The sequence below is a fragment of the Sinocyclocheilus anshuiensis genome, unplaced genomic scaffold, assembly GCF_001515605.1.
Source record: "Sinocyclocheilus anshuiensis isolate Anshui unplaced genomic scaffold, SAMN03320099.WGS_v1.1 scaffold1357, whole genome shotgun sequence".
Taxonomy (NCBI): Eukaryota; Metazoa; Chordata; class Actinopteri; order Cypriniformes; family Cyprinidae; genus Sinocyclocheilus; species Sinocyclocheilus anshuiensis.
The window spans coordinates 1-15419 of record NW_015548270.1 but is presented as its reverse complement, the minus strand read 5'-3'; the positions used below and the strand labels follow the sequence as shown (position 1 = coordinate 15419).

Genomic DNA, 15419 nt, shown 5'->3' with positions numbered 1-15419 from the left:
CCGTGTATTGCGTGTAATCACATCCATACAGTTTATGATCAGAACAACAACGTTTGTCAGGCATCTACATCGTCATCTGAGGAGATTACAAAGATTAAACCAGTGTTTTTTAAACTCTAAAACATGAAATGTGGAGTTATCCGCTTTTGCTATAAAACAAACTTTTAATAGCCTATGTGAAAAATAACATACTTTCAATGAAGCTTAATTTAGTTAATTACCTGTATCTGTTTAAGTTTTTATTACTTAATCAAAACAACCCGACTGCAGTTTGATTGATATTACTTGGAATGCGCAATAAAAAAAAAAAGTGATTTCAGAAAAAAAAAAAAATGGAGTTATCGGTTTTTGCAAATGAACTCTTCATATATTTATTGAGTAGTAGTAGTAACCGTGGTGTGTGTTTCAGACAGAGCACTTCGTCAGTCTGTACTGGGGTGACGGCGTCTCCTCCTCCTCTGCGTCTCCTGCTCCTCCTGCGGCGGCCGCTGGCTCTGCGGAGCACTATGTGGTGGATCGAGCTCAGTTTAAGAGTCTGTATGAGCTGCTGACGCCGTGGAGCTGCGGGACACACACAGACACCGTCGCTCAGCGCGCCTTCACTCTGCTGGATCAGGACCGAGACGGCCTCGTCACCTTCTCTCACTTCACTCAGATGCTGGGTACACACGCTTCAGACATCACACACACACACTGTACACCTGTGCTTTCCTCCGTCACTGACAGCAGCGTTTCCCTGCAGACCTTCTGTACTGTGAGGAGCTGAATGAGAAGATCCGGCTGCTGTATCGACTGCACATCCCTCCAGGTTCAGATCCACGCTTCACTGCAGAACATCAGGCTCTTACAGGAGTCTTCATTCACCCGTCCACAAGTTCAGCCCTAAAAACCTCTTATATCAGAGCAGAAAGGCTTAAATCTTAAAGCCGTGGCATTAAATGCTGCATGCACTGCTGTCTTGTTTTCCAGTACAAAAATCTAAACATCCTTAAATCAAGACACATTTACTGGAGATGCGAAAGTCCTGTTTTCTGAGACATTAAAAACTATTAAAAAACATTACTTGAAATAAAATGAACTTAAAACTGAAAAAACATTTAGAGAACATATTGACGTATTGTTTCCTTTAATTTATTCCTTAGTTTTTCTTTAATTGGTCTTAAAAAGTAAAACTTGCAGAAACCGTGAAATAAAACAGTTTAAAATTAAGATAAATTTACTTGAGAAGCTAAATGGCTAAAAGTATTGTTTTCTTGTTTCTGATAAAAATTGTGATCGCAATTTAATTTGTAGGGCTGCACTATTTGGCAAAACTTTATATATTTTTATTTTTATATATCAATATGGCTATAAAATAATAATAATAATTATTATTATTATTATTAATCAATAATTATTATTACTACTACTACTATATAAAAATATGTAAATGACTACAAAATTAAAATATTTCTATTGTAATATTTCACTGTGAAATAACAAAATTGAGTATTAAAAAAATAATCATAAATATAATTTTATTTTACATTTAGAACCGTAAAATTACAAAACTAATATTTGTCTTAATTTCTTCATTTTCAAATGTTAAACCGTCAGACTTTTATTTTGACAGAAAACGACGGAATAAAATGTATAGAAATTACTAAATACGAAAATAAAAAAAATATTAATATTGTAATATTTCACTGTAAAATAAAAAATGTAGCATTAAAAAATAATAATTTTTATTGTACATTTACAACCGTAAAATTGCAATATTAATATTTGTCTTAATTTCTGCATTTTGAAATGTTAAACCATCAGACTTTTATTTTGACAGAAAACGGCAAGGAATAAAATATAATAAAAATGTGAAGTCTTGTTTTCTTTTAAATTAATTGTGAAGTTTTCTGTGAAAATTAATTGCGTTTTTGCTTTAAACAAACAAATATCAGATATCAGAAAAATAAACTTAATTTTTTTTCTTTCATATCTTCATTTTGCGTCTCCAGTAAATGTGTCTTGATTTAAGGATGTTGAGATTGAAAACAAGACGGAAATACTGAGGAAGAACGCATTTTTGCAGTGCATTAATGTAAGTCACCTTTATTTCTATAGAATTTTGTACAATACAGATAGTTTCAAAGTAATAAGCAGGAAAATAGCAGTTGTAAAATTCATCAATTAAGAATCAAACTCAGTTTTATCTGTAAAGCAGCTCTACAGGAGACAATAGAGTCGTTATCCAGATCAGCTCGGCTCAGTTTTGTTCTCGTCTGATCGTGTCAGTGCAGTGAAATCATCTGTAATGTCTGTGATGGTTAATTGTCATGAGTGTGTTAGGCGCTCCTGAAGGTCTGTGTTGTTCTTCTCAGCTCTGAGCGAGGACGCAGAAGACTCGTCTCCTCTGAAGAGTCCCGTGTTATCCAGCACCAGACCTCTCTGTGTCAGCGCCAACGGTACGTGAGTGTGTGTGTGTGTGAGTGTGTGTGTGTTTATGAGTGTGTTTATGAGCGAGTGAGTGTATGTGTGTGTTTATGAGTGTGTTTATGAGCGAGTGAGTGTATGTGTGTGTTTATGAGTGTGTTTATGAGCGAGTGAGTGTATGTGTGTGTTTATGAGTGTGTTTATGAGCGAGTGAGTGTATGTGTGTGTTTATGAGTGTGTTTATGAGCGAGTGAGTGTATGTGTGTGTTTATGAGTGTGTTTATGAGCGAGTGAGTGTATGTGTGTGTTTATGAGTGTGTTTATGAGCGAGTGAGTGTATGTGTGTGTTTATGAGTGTGTTTATGAGCGAGTGAGTGTATGTGTGTGTTTATGAGTGTGTTTATGAGCGAGTGAGTGTATGTGTGTGTTTATGAGTGTGTTTATGAGCGAGTGAGTGTATGTGTGTGTTTATGAGTGTGTTTATGAGCGAGTGAGTGTATGTGTGTGTTTATGAGTGTGTTTATGAGCGAGTGAGTGTATGTGTGTGTTTATGAGTGTGTTTATGAGCGAGTGAGTGTATGTGTGTGTTTATGAGTGTGTTTATGAGCGAGTGAGTGTATGTGTGTGTTTATGAGTGTGTTTATGAGCGAGTGAGTGTATGTGTGTGTTTATGAGTGTGTTTATGAGCGAGTGAGTGTATGTGTGTGTTTATGAGTGTGTTTATGAGCGAGTGAGTGTATGTGTGTGTTTATGAGTGTGTTTATGAGCGAGTGAGTGTATGTGTGTGTTTATGAGTGTGTTTATGAGCGAGTGAGTGTATGTGTGTGTTTATGAGTGTGTTTATGAGCGAGTGAGTGTATGTGTGTGTTTATGAGTGTGTTTATGAGCGAGTGAGTGTATGTGTGTGTTTATGAGTGTGTTTATGAGCGAGTGAGTGTATGTGTGTGTTTATGAGTGTGTTTATGAGCGAGTGAGTGTATGTGTGTGTTTATGAGTGTGTTTATGAGCGAGTGAGTGTATGTGTGTGTTTATGAGTGTGTTTATGAGCGAGTGAGTGTATGTGTGTGTTTATGAGTGTGTTTATGAGCGAGTGAGTGTATGTGTGTGTTTATGAGTGTGTTTATGAGCGAGTGAGTGTATGTGTGTGTTTATGAGTGTGTTTATGAGCGAGTGAGTGTATGTGTGTGTTTATGAGTGTGTTTATGAGCGAGTGAGTGTATGTGTGTGTTTATGAGTGTGTTTATGAGCGAGTGAGTGTATGTGTGTGTTTATGAGTGTGTTTATGAGCGAGTGAGTGTATGTGTGTGTTTATGAGTGTGTTTATGAGCGAGTGAGTGTATGTGTGTGTTTATGAGTGTGTTTATGAGCGAGTGAGTGTATGTGTGTGTTTATGAGTGTGTTTATGAGTGAGTGAGTGAGTGTGTGTGTTTGTTTGTGAGTGTGTGTGTGTTTATGAGTGAGTGAGAGTGTGTGTGTGTGTTTATGAGTGAGTGTGTGTGTTTGTGTTTATGAGTGAGTGAGTGTATGTGTGTGTTTGTGAGTGTGTGTGTGTGTTTATGAGTGAGTGTGTGTTTATGAGTGAGTGAGTGTGTGTGAGTGTATGTGTGTGTTTATGAGTGTGTTTATGAGTGAGTGAGTGTGTGTGTGTGTGTGTGTGTGTATGAGTGAGTGAGTGTATGTGTGTGTGTGTTTATGAGTGAGTGTGTGTTTATGAGTGAGTGAGTGTGTGTGAGTGTATGTGTGTGTTTATGAGTGTGTTTATGAGTGAGTGAGTGTGTGTGTGTGTGTGTGTGTGTATGAGTGAGTGAGTGTATGTGTGTGTGTGTTTATGAGTGAGTGTGTGTTTATGAGTGAGTGAGTGTGTGTGAGTGTATGTGTGTGTTTATGAGTGTGTTTATGAGTGAGTGAGTGTGTGTGTGTGTGTGTGTGTGTATGAGTGAGTGAGTGTATGTGTGTGTGTGTTTATGAGTGAGTGTGTGTGTGTTTGTGTGTTTATGGGAGTGTGTGAGTGTATGTGTGCGTTTATGAGTGTGTTTATGAGCGAGTGAGTGTATGTGTGTGTGTGTGTTTATGAGTGAGTGTGAGTGTGTGTGTTTATGAGTGAGTGAGTGTGTGTGTGTGTGTTTATGAGTGAGTGAGTGTATGTGTGTGTGTGTTTATGAGTGAGTGTATGTATGTGTGTGTGTGTTTATGAGTGAGTGTATGTGTGGTGTGTTTATGAGTGAGTGAGTGAGTGTGTTTGTGTGTGTTTATGTGTGTGTGTGTTTGTGAGTGTGTGTGTTTGTGAGTGAGTGTATGAGTGAGTGAGTGTGAGTGAGTGAGTGTGTGTTTATGAGTGTGTGTTTATGAGTGTGTGTAATGCTGCGCTTCTCGCGTGTCTGAAGGAGAGAGGCAGAGTTATGAAGAGCAGCTGCAGCAGATGCTTCAGGACTTGAGCAGAGGAAAGCAGAAGAACGAGGAGAAGCCTCTTCCTCACATGAACCAGGTGATCCTTCAGCTTCAGAGCTCAGACTGATGCGCTGCGTTTCATCTCTCAGTACATCACTACAGTCACACTCGCGTCTCTGTTTTGTAGCACATGCTTTAACATAATTCAGTGCGTTAGATGATTCTTCCTCTTAAAAGCACAGTGCGCATGACAAGTAAAAAACATTTACGTTTATTCATTCAGCTGATGCTTTTATCCAAATGAGGATCATCACAAACAAGTTGTCATTAAAGCCAAAATACAGTACATCACGTCACGTTTAAAGTTGTATGTATGCAAATATGTCTGTTAAAGCAATAAGCCCCGTGAAGCTGAAGCCCGTGAAAATCGAATTGTGATTTTTCTGATAAAAATTGTGATCACAATTTAATTCGTAGGGCTGCACTATTTGGCAAAACTTTGGTCATTTATATATCAATATGGCTATAAAATAATAATAATGATAATATTATTATTGTTGTTATTGATATAATAATAATAATTATTATTATTATTACTACTACAACTACTACTAAAAAATAAAAATATTACTATTGTAATAGTTCACTGTGAAATAAAAAAAGTAGAGTATTAAAAAATATAATTTTATTTTACATTTAGAACCGTAAAATTACAAAACTAATATTTATCTCCTGATTTCTTCATTTTCAAACATTAAACCATCAAACTCTTATTTTGACAGAAAACGACAAGGAATAATATATAAATTACTAAATACAAATAAAATAAATATTAATAGTGTAACATTTCACTGTAAAATAAAAAGTGAAGTATTAAAAAACATGATTTTTATTTTACATTCACAACTGTAAAATTGCAATATTTATGTCTTAATTTTCAAATGTTGAACCATCAGACTTTTATTTTGACAGAAAACGTCAAGGAATAAAATATAATAAAAATTTGTAAATTAAATACAAATAAAATGAAATAAATATTAATATTGTAATATTTCACAGTAAAATAAAAAAGTATTTTAAATAACTTAAAATTACAATACTATTATTTATGTCTTAATTTCTTCATTTTCAAATGTTAAACCATCAGACTTTTATTTTGATGGAAATCCAGGAGCCTTAAAGGTGACGGATCATGAGCTGTGTAAATGAACACAGTGCTGCGCTTCACTATGAAACACACACCGCATATACTTATGTAAATAAATCTGGCTGCATTGTTGATTTTATTCCTGTACTCCTGAGTGTGAATAGTGGACTCTTAACCCGTCTTGAACTAATGCTTCTGAACGGTGTGTTGTGTCCCGTCAGCACCAGTTCATCCAGTTCTGCAAGACGCTCTACAGCATGTTTCAGGGCGATCCGGGCGAGGCCGAGCTCTTCCAGGCCATCGGGATGGTCACCAGCCTCGTGCTGCAGATCGGAGAGGCTCGACAGAGCGGCGAGAGCCGGAGCGAGGAGCACTGGTCAGCCAGCTTCGAGCAGATCCTGGCCTCTTTACTGACCGAGCCGGTGCTGGTTAGCTTCCTGGAGCGACCCGTCCAGCTGAGAGCCAGGATCAGCGCCGCCAAGCCCCGTCAGTACCAGGAGCGCGCTGGGCTGCTGATGATCCAGCACACACACCCACGAGTGCCTTGATCTTCACAGACGTCTACACAATCCCATGATGCCGCTGGGGGGAGCCGGACTCAACTCAACAGCAATCTGTGTGTTTCATCAGCAGCATACTTTACTTTGCAGATCTCAAACAGATACCAAGTCTGACAGGACTGAACTGTTTACATGTTACTGACCATATGATCAACTCACATGAAGGAAATACTGATCGTTATTATTATTATCGAACGATTCTGAATCACCAGGCGAATCTGATGCATGCTGAAAGCTTCAGTTAGAATGTTTACACTGCTCTTCCTCAGTATTTCCATCTGGTTGTCCAGTACATATATCTAAGCATTCTTAAATCAAGACACATTTACTGGAGACGCACAGCGACAGAAGATATTAAAGGTGAAGTTCTCACAAAAAAATGTTACATTTTTTGGTGAACCGTCCCTTTAATTTTAGTTTTCTGAAAAAAGCTTAAAACAAGAAATATCTTCCAGTGGGGTCAGAAAAATAATCTGGTTTCTCCTTTGAATTCATTTAATTTTTCTGAGCCAGCTGGAAAATGTTTTTTCTTGTTTTAAGCAAAAACTGACTTCATTTCGAAAACAAGATTTGTCGTTTTGCCACACACACAAAAAAAAAAGAATTGTGAATTTTGGGTGAACTGTCCCTTTAAGTCTTATTTTCATTTCTTATAAATGATCAAAAAGTGAGTTTAAGCTTAAAACAAGAATATCTTCCAATGGGTTCCAAAAAATAATCTTGTAATCCTCATGTTTTTTCTTGTTTCAAGCAAAAACTCACTTAATTTTGATGCATTTGAAAGAAAACAAGATCTTGAATCTTCTCGAATGTCATGATTTGAGGATGTTTGCTCTGGGACATGACAGAAATACTGAGGAACAACAGCGTTCAAAACATGCAAAGTACAGCTGGTTTGTTGATGATCTGTGCTAGATACTGATCTAGTTTCATCACCTAATCACTCATGAGAAGTGAACGCCTGATTTTCCTTAAATGCACCTCTCAGATTGATAAAAGTGCCTTAAACACAATCAGCCATACGAGTGAGTGAATTCACGTTCATGTTCAGTTTCCGCTTCTGAGTTGAGTCCTGACCAATCTAGCCGTCGTACTGCATTTATCAGACTCTCATCAGATGGAGCATTCGATACACTCACACCTCAAGCCCGAATGAATGCACGAGCACCGCTTTAAACCATGTTATTTGCTGATGAGTTTACATGTACTGCTGATTTTATTCTCTACCGTCTCACGTCAATACTCACACATGCCACAAAACTCATCTGACAAGAAATAAATCATGCACGACAAAATCCTTTTATGTTTTTATTCCAACAAGCATGAAGAGAAACTTAATTTTCATCCACATTTACAGTCTGAAGACCTGCCAACACACAAAACAGAAGAGATGTTTTAACACAAACACGTCATGACCCGAGCACACGTTAATGAGTCAGATATGATTAAACATGAGGGACATTAACATGCACGTACAGTGTGAGGACCAAAGCATGGAAGCCTCTCCGCCACTGAATTAAACCAAACAAGGAAACTGACATTTTATCTCACCTTTTCTGAGATATAAACTTGCCATTCTGACTTCATAATAAACAAATGCATTTTTATATCCTGCGATTCTGGCTTTATAACACGCAATTCTGAGTTTATATCTCACAATTGAGGGGGAAAAAAACCCACAGAATTGACTTTCTCAGAACTAGGAAATGTTTTTTATCAGAGTTACGAGTTAATCTCACAATTCTGACTTTTTTCTTGCAATTGTGAGTTTATATCTTGCAACTGACTTTCTCTCAATTCTGACTTTTCTGAGAATTTCACTTCTGACTTTATAACACGCAACTGCAAGTTATAAAGTCCAAATCTGAGAGAGAAAAAAATAGTGTTTTCTTACAATTCTGAGTTTATATCTCGCAATTGAGAAAAAAGACATTTTTTAAAGACACCCTAGGTTAAAAGGTTTTAAGGTTAAAGACACCATTTCTCAGAATTATTACATTTCTCTTGCGAGATTTAAACTCGCAATTCTGGATTTTTTCTCACAATTGCAAGCTAAAAAGTCAAAATCTGAAAGAAAAAAAAGACAATCGCACAATTGTGAATTTCTATCTCGCAATTCTGACTTTACAACTCGCAATTGCATTTTTATATCCAGTAGGCCTGTATCTGACTTCATAACACGCAATTCTGAGTTTATATCTCACGATTGAAAAAACAAAAACAGACAGAATTTACTATTTCTCAGAACTATGAGTTTAAATCTCGCAACTGACTTTCTCAATTCTGACCCATTTTCTGAGAACTGAGAGATACAAACTCGAATAACACGCAATTGTGAGTTTACGTCTCACAACTGAGAGAGAAACAGACAGAATTTACCTTATTTCTCAGAACTATGACTTTACGAGTTAAAATCTCACAATTCTGACTTTTTTTCTCGCAATTGTGAGTTTATATCACACGATACCGAGAAAAACGGTCAAGCGCGACATGTAAACTCACAATTGCGAGAAAGAGAGGTGATTGTGAAGCATGTGTGACTGAACGAGGGTGCAGCGCTGGTCCTCACCTCTGTAGGTGGTGACGGGGACGTATGTGACGAGGGTGTACAGCTTGTTTGGAGAGTCCTCGTCTTCGTTGCGCTTCCGGGACAGACGCACACGCATGCGGTACGGCACGTTCCTGCAGAACACCACACATTACAACAACACAATAATACAATAGCACCGCTGCAGCCATCGGGACCAGACTCACTCACCGCACGCCTTTGGCCCACACGGCCTTGTTGAGACGGGTGTCGATGCGGACGTCAGGCGTGCCCATCTCCTTCACAGCAAACTTGCGGATCTCCTTCAGCGCGCGAGGAGCTCTCCTCTTGAAGGAGCTGCAGGAGGAGGACAGGTGTTACGGCGCAGGACAGATACAGCGGAGCGGTGGTTCGCTCAGGAGGGACTCACATGCCGTGGATGCGCTTGTGGATGTTGATGGTGTACTCGCGGGTCACCACCTCGTTGATGGCGGAGCGCCCCTTCTTCTTCTCGCCCTTCTTAGGTGCCATCTGAACACAAACACAGCAACACAATCCCTCCAGCTTCAGTTTACATTCAGCACAACACCCTCGAACCAGAACAACCACAGAGCTCTCCAGTAACATTAGATATGTGACCCCGGACCACAAAACCAGCCTCAAGGGTCAATTTCTTGAAATTGAGATTTATGCATCAGCTGAAAGCTGAATACATGAGCTTCCACTGATGTATGGTTTGTTAGGATAGCACAATATTTGGAAATCTGGAATCTGAGGGGTGCAAAAAAAAACAAAATATTGAGAAAATCATCTTTAAAGTTGTCCAAATGAAGTTCTTAGCAATGCATATTACTAATCAAATTAAGTTTTGATATATTTACGGTATGAAATGTACTTAACATCCTAATGATTTTTGGCATAAAAGAGAAATGTATAATTTTGACCCATACAATTTATTGTTGGCTATTGCTACAAATATACCCCAGCGACTTAAGACTGCTTTTGTGCTGCAGGGACACATATGTTAATGAGTTCTGATTCTACACGCTGATTGGACCAGAGACTCGCCTGAGTGACGCGCTCTATATTAAAGGAGCAGTTCACTTCAGTCATCATTTAGGAAAAAAATACAATGCAAGTCAATGGCGACCAACAGCCGTTCGCTTCAGAATATATTCTGTGTCCAAAAGAAAGGTTTGTCACGACATGAGGAAGACTAAATGATGATTGTTCATAAACTACACTTCATTAGCGCGGTCTGTCGCCTCACCGCGCGTGTAATACTGCGTTTACCGTGGTATAATACTCTGTTTACCGTGGTATAATCGGAGTAGAGCGCTGCTTTACAGCTTCACTCGAGAGCGACGCTTCAGCATCGAGTCTTTAATCGCGCACATCGGCGTTTTAAACGCGACAAAACGCGTCGCAGCGCTAGATAAGGTGCCTTTGCTCTCGGATGAGACGCTACGCTGAACTATTAGCCATTTATAACGCGGATGATGCCGGATTTGTGAAGAGTAGATGAGAGGAAGATACTCACTCTGCGCGGAGAATGTGGGTCTCTGTCTGTGTGTGTGTCTCTCTCTTGTGTGTGTGTGTGTGTGTGTGTGTGTGTGTGTGTGTGTTTGGCTATATTATATATTATTTGTAATATTATGTTTGTACTTAAAACAGTTTTTATTTGTGAACGCCGATTTGGTTTCCGTGTTGAACTACATCTCCCATGATTCCGTGCGCCGCACAGGAAGTGCTCACGGACAGCGGAAGCGCAGAATTATTAATTCAGATGATCAAAACAGAAAGAGCCAAATGATTGAAATATTAAGCTGTGTAATCGTTCATATAAACGTCACGCCGCGTCTGTTCTAATTAAATATTCATGAGCCGATAAATGAACTCCTCTCAGGTAAATGTTGTTGTTCACTGCCGTCTAATGTTTATAACTATATAATAACTGCAGTAATATTTCCAGATGAACACTTGCTGGACTGAAGCAGCTCAGCTTTACTTGATTCTCCGTCAATCATGTTTTAGAGTCTCAAATCTGATCCTCAGGATCTTTTGAGGAGCGTTTGTTTCCAGAAGCTTTACTTTCACTGTTCCTCAGCGGAGGAATGATCTTCACAAGCCTCCAGAACATCTCACATCTTCTGAGGAGCCTTTATTTCTTCAGCTCTCAATCAGCACTGGATTCACTCAGGAGAAAACAGGTACAAAAGTGTGCTGCTCCAGTGACAGCTTTTGTACCTTTTAGTCTGAGAGTGTTGCATTGCATTATATGTTTGGATCATCTCATCTTATATTACTGGAGATATAGAGCGGCGACTGATGTTTAGATCATTTTATGTCAGCATCTGCTGCACTGTACTGTTACTGCATCTGCAGCAAACTCATATTTTTGCTCTTCTGTCCTCATACGTGTCTCTCCAGTTCTCCCGTTGATCCAGTGGCTCGTCTGACTGAAGCATCATGACTCTGGCTCCTAAAGAGCTGTCTAATCTGCTGGGCATCATGTCGGATGACGCCTGCAGCAACAGCTTCGAGCAGCTCTCCACAGCCTTCCACCACTGCTTCGGGAAAGCCGAGCACTTCCGCGTGGGTTCGGTTCTGGTGATGCTTCTGCAGCAGCCCGACCTGCTTCCCAGCGCTCCTCAGCGGCTGACCGCTCTCTATCTGCTGTGGGAGATGTACCGCACCGAGCCGCTGGCCGCTAACCCCTTCGCCGCGGTGTTTGCGCACCTGCTGAACCCGTCGACCGCGGCAGAGGAGCAGGAGACGCTCTCAGGTGCGTGTGTTTCTCTTGCGTCGTCGCTCGAGTGAGTCTCTGCTGTAGTGTTTGTGACGCTTCCCTGCAGGTTTCCTGCCCCCCATCACGCTGCCGGAGAAGTACTTCCTGTCTCAGCTGATGCTCGCTCCGCCGCGAGAGCTCTTCAAGAAGACGCCGAGACAAGTGTCCAGCATGGACATGAGCTCCACACCGCAGACCATAGACATCAGCGGACTGCAGCTGGCGCTCGCCGGTACAACACGCCACACACTGATCAAAACGGTCTCTTCTGCTCAGCCAGGCTGCGTTTATTTGATCAGAAATACTGTGAAAATTTGAAATATTTTTATAATTTAAAACAGCTGTTTTCTATGTGAATATGTGTTAAACTGTAATGTATTTCTGTGATGCGCAGCTGTATTTTCAGCATCATTACTCCAGTCTTCAGTGTCACATGATCTTCAGAAATCACTCTAATATGCTGATTTGCTGCTCGAGAAACATGGTTATTATTATCAATGTTGAACACAGTCGTGCTGCACAATATCTGCCGTGATGCACTATCATTCAGAAGTTAGTAAGTCAGATTAAAAAAAATAAAATTGTTTTTCTTCAACAAGGAGGCATTAAATTGATCTGATGTGACAAAGACATTTATAATATTACAAACATCATATACATATTATATATCATGTTCGCGCTTGTTGTTGCCTTTAATTTATGCTTATTACAAATTGCATATATATATATTACAGTAATGAGTATTTTCATTGGGAATAAACAAGCTTAACTTTCTTTAAGCAAAATGTACACTATAGTTCAAACGTTTAGAAAGTTTTTGAAAGTAATTAACACTTTTATTCGTCAAGGACGCATTAAATTGATAAAAAGTGACAGTGAAGACGTTTATAATGTTACAGAAGATTTCTGTTTCAAATAAATGCTGCTCTTCTGAACTTTATGTTCATCTGTGAATCCTGAAAAATAAAATGGATCACGGTTACTGTTTTCAACATTGATAATAATCAGAAATGTTTCTTGAGCAGCAAATAAGCATATTAGAATGATTTCTGAAGATCATGTGACACTGAAGACTGGAGTAATGATGCTGAAAATACAGCTGCGCATCACAGAAATACATTACAGTTTAACAGAGATTCACATAGAAAACAGCTATTTTAAATTATAAAAATATTTCACATTTTTTACTGTATTTTTGATCAAATAAATTCAGCCTTGCTGAGCAGAAGAGACATCTTTCAGAAACATTAAAAAAAAATTATTCCAAACTTTTGACTGGTATTGTAAGGCACGACTCGTATCTGATATTTACAGGTATATCCGTCTCAGATCTCCACTATATCGGATTATAATCGGCTGAAAATCCAATCCTGTGCTTTTTCCGGTGTTCCAGAGAGATGTAATGATGTGCTGGTTTGTGTCTTTGGTTCAGAGCGTCAGTCGGAGCTGCCCACTCAGAGCAAGGCCAGTTTTCCCAGCCTGCTCAGCGACCCCGACCCAGACTCCTCTAACTCGGGCTTCGACAGCTCCGTGGCCAATCAGATCACAGAGTCTCTGGTGACCGGCCCGCGGCCTGCTCTGGAGAGTGAGTGTGACATGCTCGTGTTTCTGCTGTGTGTTAACTGCAGCTAAACGTCTGGTTTCATCTCGTCTGTCAGGCCACTTCCGGCCCGAGTTCATCCGGCCCGCTCCGCCGCTGCTGGTGTGTGAGGACGAGCTGTCGTGGCTCGACCCGTGTGAGCCGGATCACCGGATACAGTGGGACCGGTCCATGTGTGTGCGCAGCGGCACGGGAGTGGAGATCAAGCGCATCATGGCCAAAGCCTTCAAGAGTCCGCTATCAGCGGCGCAGCAGACGCAGGTCAGACATGGCATTGTTTTTGCCCATTTCCACCCACAATCTCTTTACTGCAATGTGAAAAAATAACCATGTCTGTTTAAGTTGTAAGGTATTTATATATGATGCATACGATGCCTTTATGCTTATTAAAAACTACTTATGTATTACAGGAATGAATGTCTTCGTTGGGAATAAACACGCTTAAGCAAAGTATACAGTATCGTTGAAAAGTTTGGGGTCAGAAAAATAAATATATTATAAAAATAAATAATACTTTTATTCATCGAGGACGCATTCAATTAATCAAAAGTGCCAGATATTCGATTTTTAAAAATCCTCGACTTCATTTTGCTCGCGTCGACTAACCGGCAGAATACCGGAAGTGGTGCATTTCACATACGAGAATGTATAAAACACATTATTAGTCTGTTTCTCAAGGCTGCATGATATATTAAAAAAATAATTAAGCATAATTGTGAATTCACAAACGCTACGATTTAATTAAATAATTATATTCGATGCAGTTCTACTACAGTATATGCGCTTTAATTATTTACATGCGTGTAGGTTAAGTACATGCGTCACAGTAGTTCCTATTATAATTATAGGGCCCTATGAAATCAGTTTTATTTCCAAATTCAGGTTTTTTCCATTCTATACTCTGTTTTAATGGTTAAATAAAATTGTAATAATCAAAAGCATCTCCAATTAATTGATTTTATTAAAAAAAAAATAAAAAAGTTTTTTTTTCAGAAATACTGCACATTTACATTTTTCTCCTAAATAAATTCTGGTAAATAAAATTTCTGTTAAATACTCTTTTAAAAAGAGTTTTTTGATTATAATTGTATTATTAGTAGACCAGAACACGTGGATATGTTGTCATTCTTACACTATAATACTGAACTCTGATTTCAGTGATCTGGACTCTGAGATGGACAGCTGCTTCTTGCACTCTATGCTGCACTTTAGTTTTGCTTTAAAAAAAGGATTTCATAGAAATTTGGATTTCATTTGGTTTAATAAAATAGTTTCATAAAATATTCTTAGGTAAAATTGTTGATTTTTTTGTGGGAAATTAATCATTTAGATGAACCGATTAATCTATAAATTAGTCGATAGATTAATCGAAATAAAAATAGTCGTTAGTGGCAGCCCTACAAAGGTGTAAGTTTGTAGAGTCATTTACAACAGCTTCGAACGTGGCTCAGCCAATCAGAATCAAGCACCGGAACTATCGGGTTTATAATCAGAAATGTTTGTTGAGCAGCAAATCAGCATATTAGAATGATTTCTGAAGATCATGTGACACTGAAGACTGGAGTAATGATGCTGAAAATACAGCTGCGCATCACAGAAATACATTACAGTTTAACAGATATTCACATAGAAAACAACTGTTTTAAATTATAATAATATTTCACAATTTTACAGTATTTTTGATCAAATAAATGCAGCCTGTATGCCTAAATAAATGCAAAAACATTTTTAAAAAAATACACGCCCCTAACTTTTGAATGGTAGTGTACATTTTGTACTCTTCAATAAATATGAATTCCCTTAATATATATGTAATTTTTAGTGCAACAGTGTATACATAGTTTATCAAATGTTCTTTGGTTCCTCAGCTGCTTGGTGAACTGGAGAAGGACCCAAAGCTGGTTTATCATACCGGTCTGACTCCAGCCAAACTACCGGACCTGGTTGAGAACAACCCACTGGTGGCCATCGAGATGCTCCTGAAGCTGATGTCCTCCAGCCAG

General features: G+C 38.8%; 3 protein-coding genes across 3 annotated transcripts in view; 2 read left to right on the top strand and 1 right to left on the bottom strand.

The window, feature by feature from the left end:
* The window catches only part of tbc1d8 (TBC1 domain family member 8), a 38755-nt gene extending 31822 nt beyond the window's left edge, over positions 1–6933 (top strand). Inside the window, exons 16-20 of the mRNA XM_016443306.1 lie at positions 410–662; positions 743–808; positions 2355–2438; positions 4791–4891; positions 6163–6933. Of these exons, the coding sequence (XP_016298792.1) occupies positions 410–662; positions 743–808; positions 2355–2438; positions 4791–4891; positions 6163–6489 (831 nt within the window). The 3' untranslated portion in view covers positions 6490–6933. The remainder of the gene's footprint in view (positions 1–409; positions 663–742; positions 809–2354; positions 2439–4790; positions 4892–6162) is intronic.
* An 863-nt stretch (positions 6934–7796) lies between these two features.
* Positions 7797–10581, bottom strand: LOC107655734 (60S ribosomal protein L31-like). Its single transcript, XM_016443305.1, has 5 exons — positions 10569–10581; positions 9459–9559; positions 9260–9385; positions 9071–9183; positions 7797–7867 (listed from the first exon to the last, which is right to left on the bottom strand). The coding sequence occupies exons 2-5, from the start codon at positions 9557–9559 to the stop codon at positions 7836–7838; spliced, it is 372 nt and encodes a 123-aa protein (XP_016298791.1). The 5' UTR covers positions 10569–10581; the 3' UTR covers positions 7797–7835.
* Positions 10582–11151: 570 nt separating this feature from the next.
* Positions 11152–15416, top strand: LOC107655726 (CCR4-NOT transcription complex subunit 11-like; the record flags this gene model as incomplete). Its single annotated transcript, XM_016443298.1, has 6 exons — positions 11152–11238; positions 11459–11813; positions 11884–12048; positions 13249–13401; positions 13475–13677; positions 15285–15416. Coding segments are annotated over exons 2-6 (969 nt in total), but the record flags the coding sequence as incomplete, so codon positions are not given.
* Positions 15417–15419: the final 3 nt, after the last annotated feature.

Coding starts and splice junctions, on each gene's coding strand:
- LOC107655734 (XM_016443305.1), bottom strand. CDS start 9,559: ATGGCACCTAAGAAGGGCGAGAAGAAGAAGGGGCGCTCCGCCATCAAC. Junction 9,184..9,259: donor GTGTGGGCCAAAGGCGTGCG/GTGAGTGAGTCT, acceptor GGTGTTCTGCAG/GAACGTGCCGTACCGCATGC. Junction 7,868..9,070: donor CCCCGTCACCACCTACAGAG/GTGAGGACCAGC, acceptor GTGTGTTGGCAG/GTCTTCAGACTGTAAATGTG.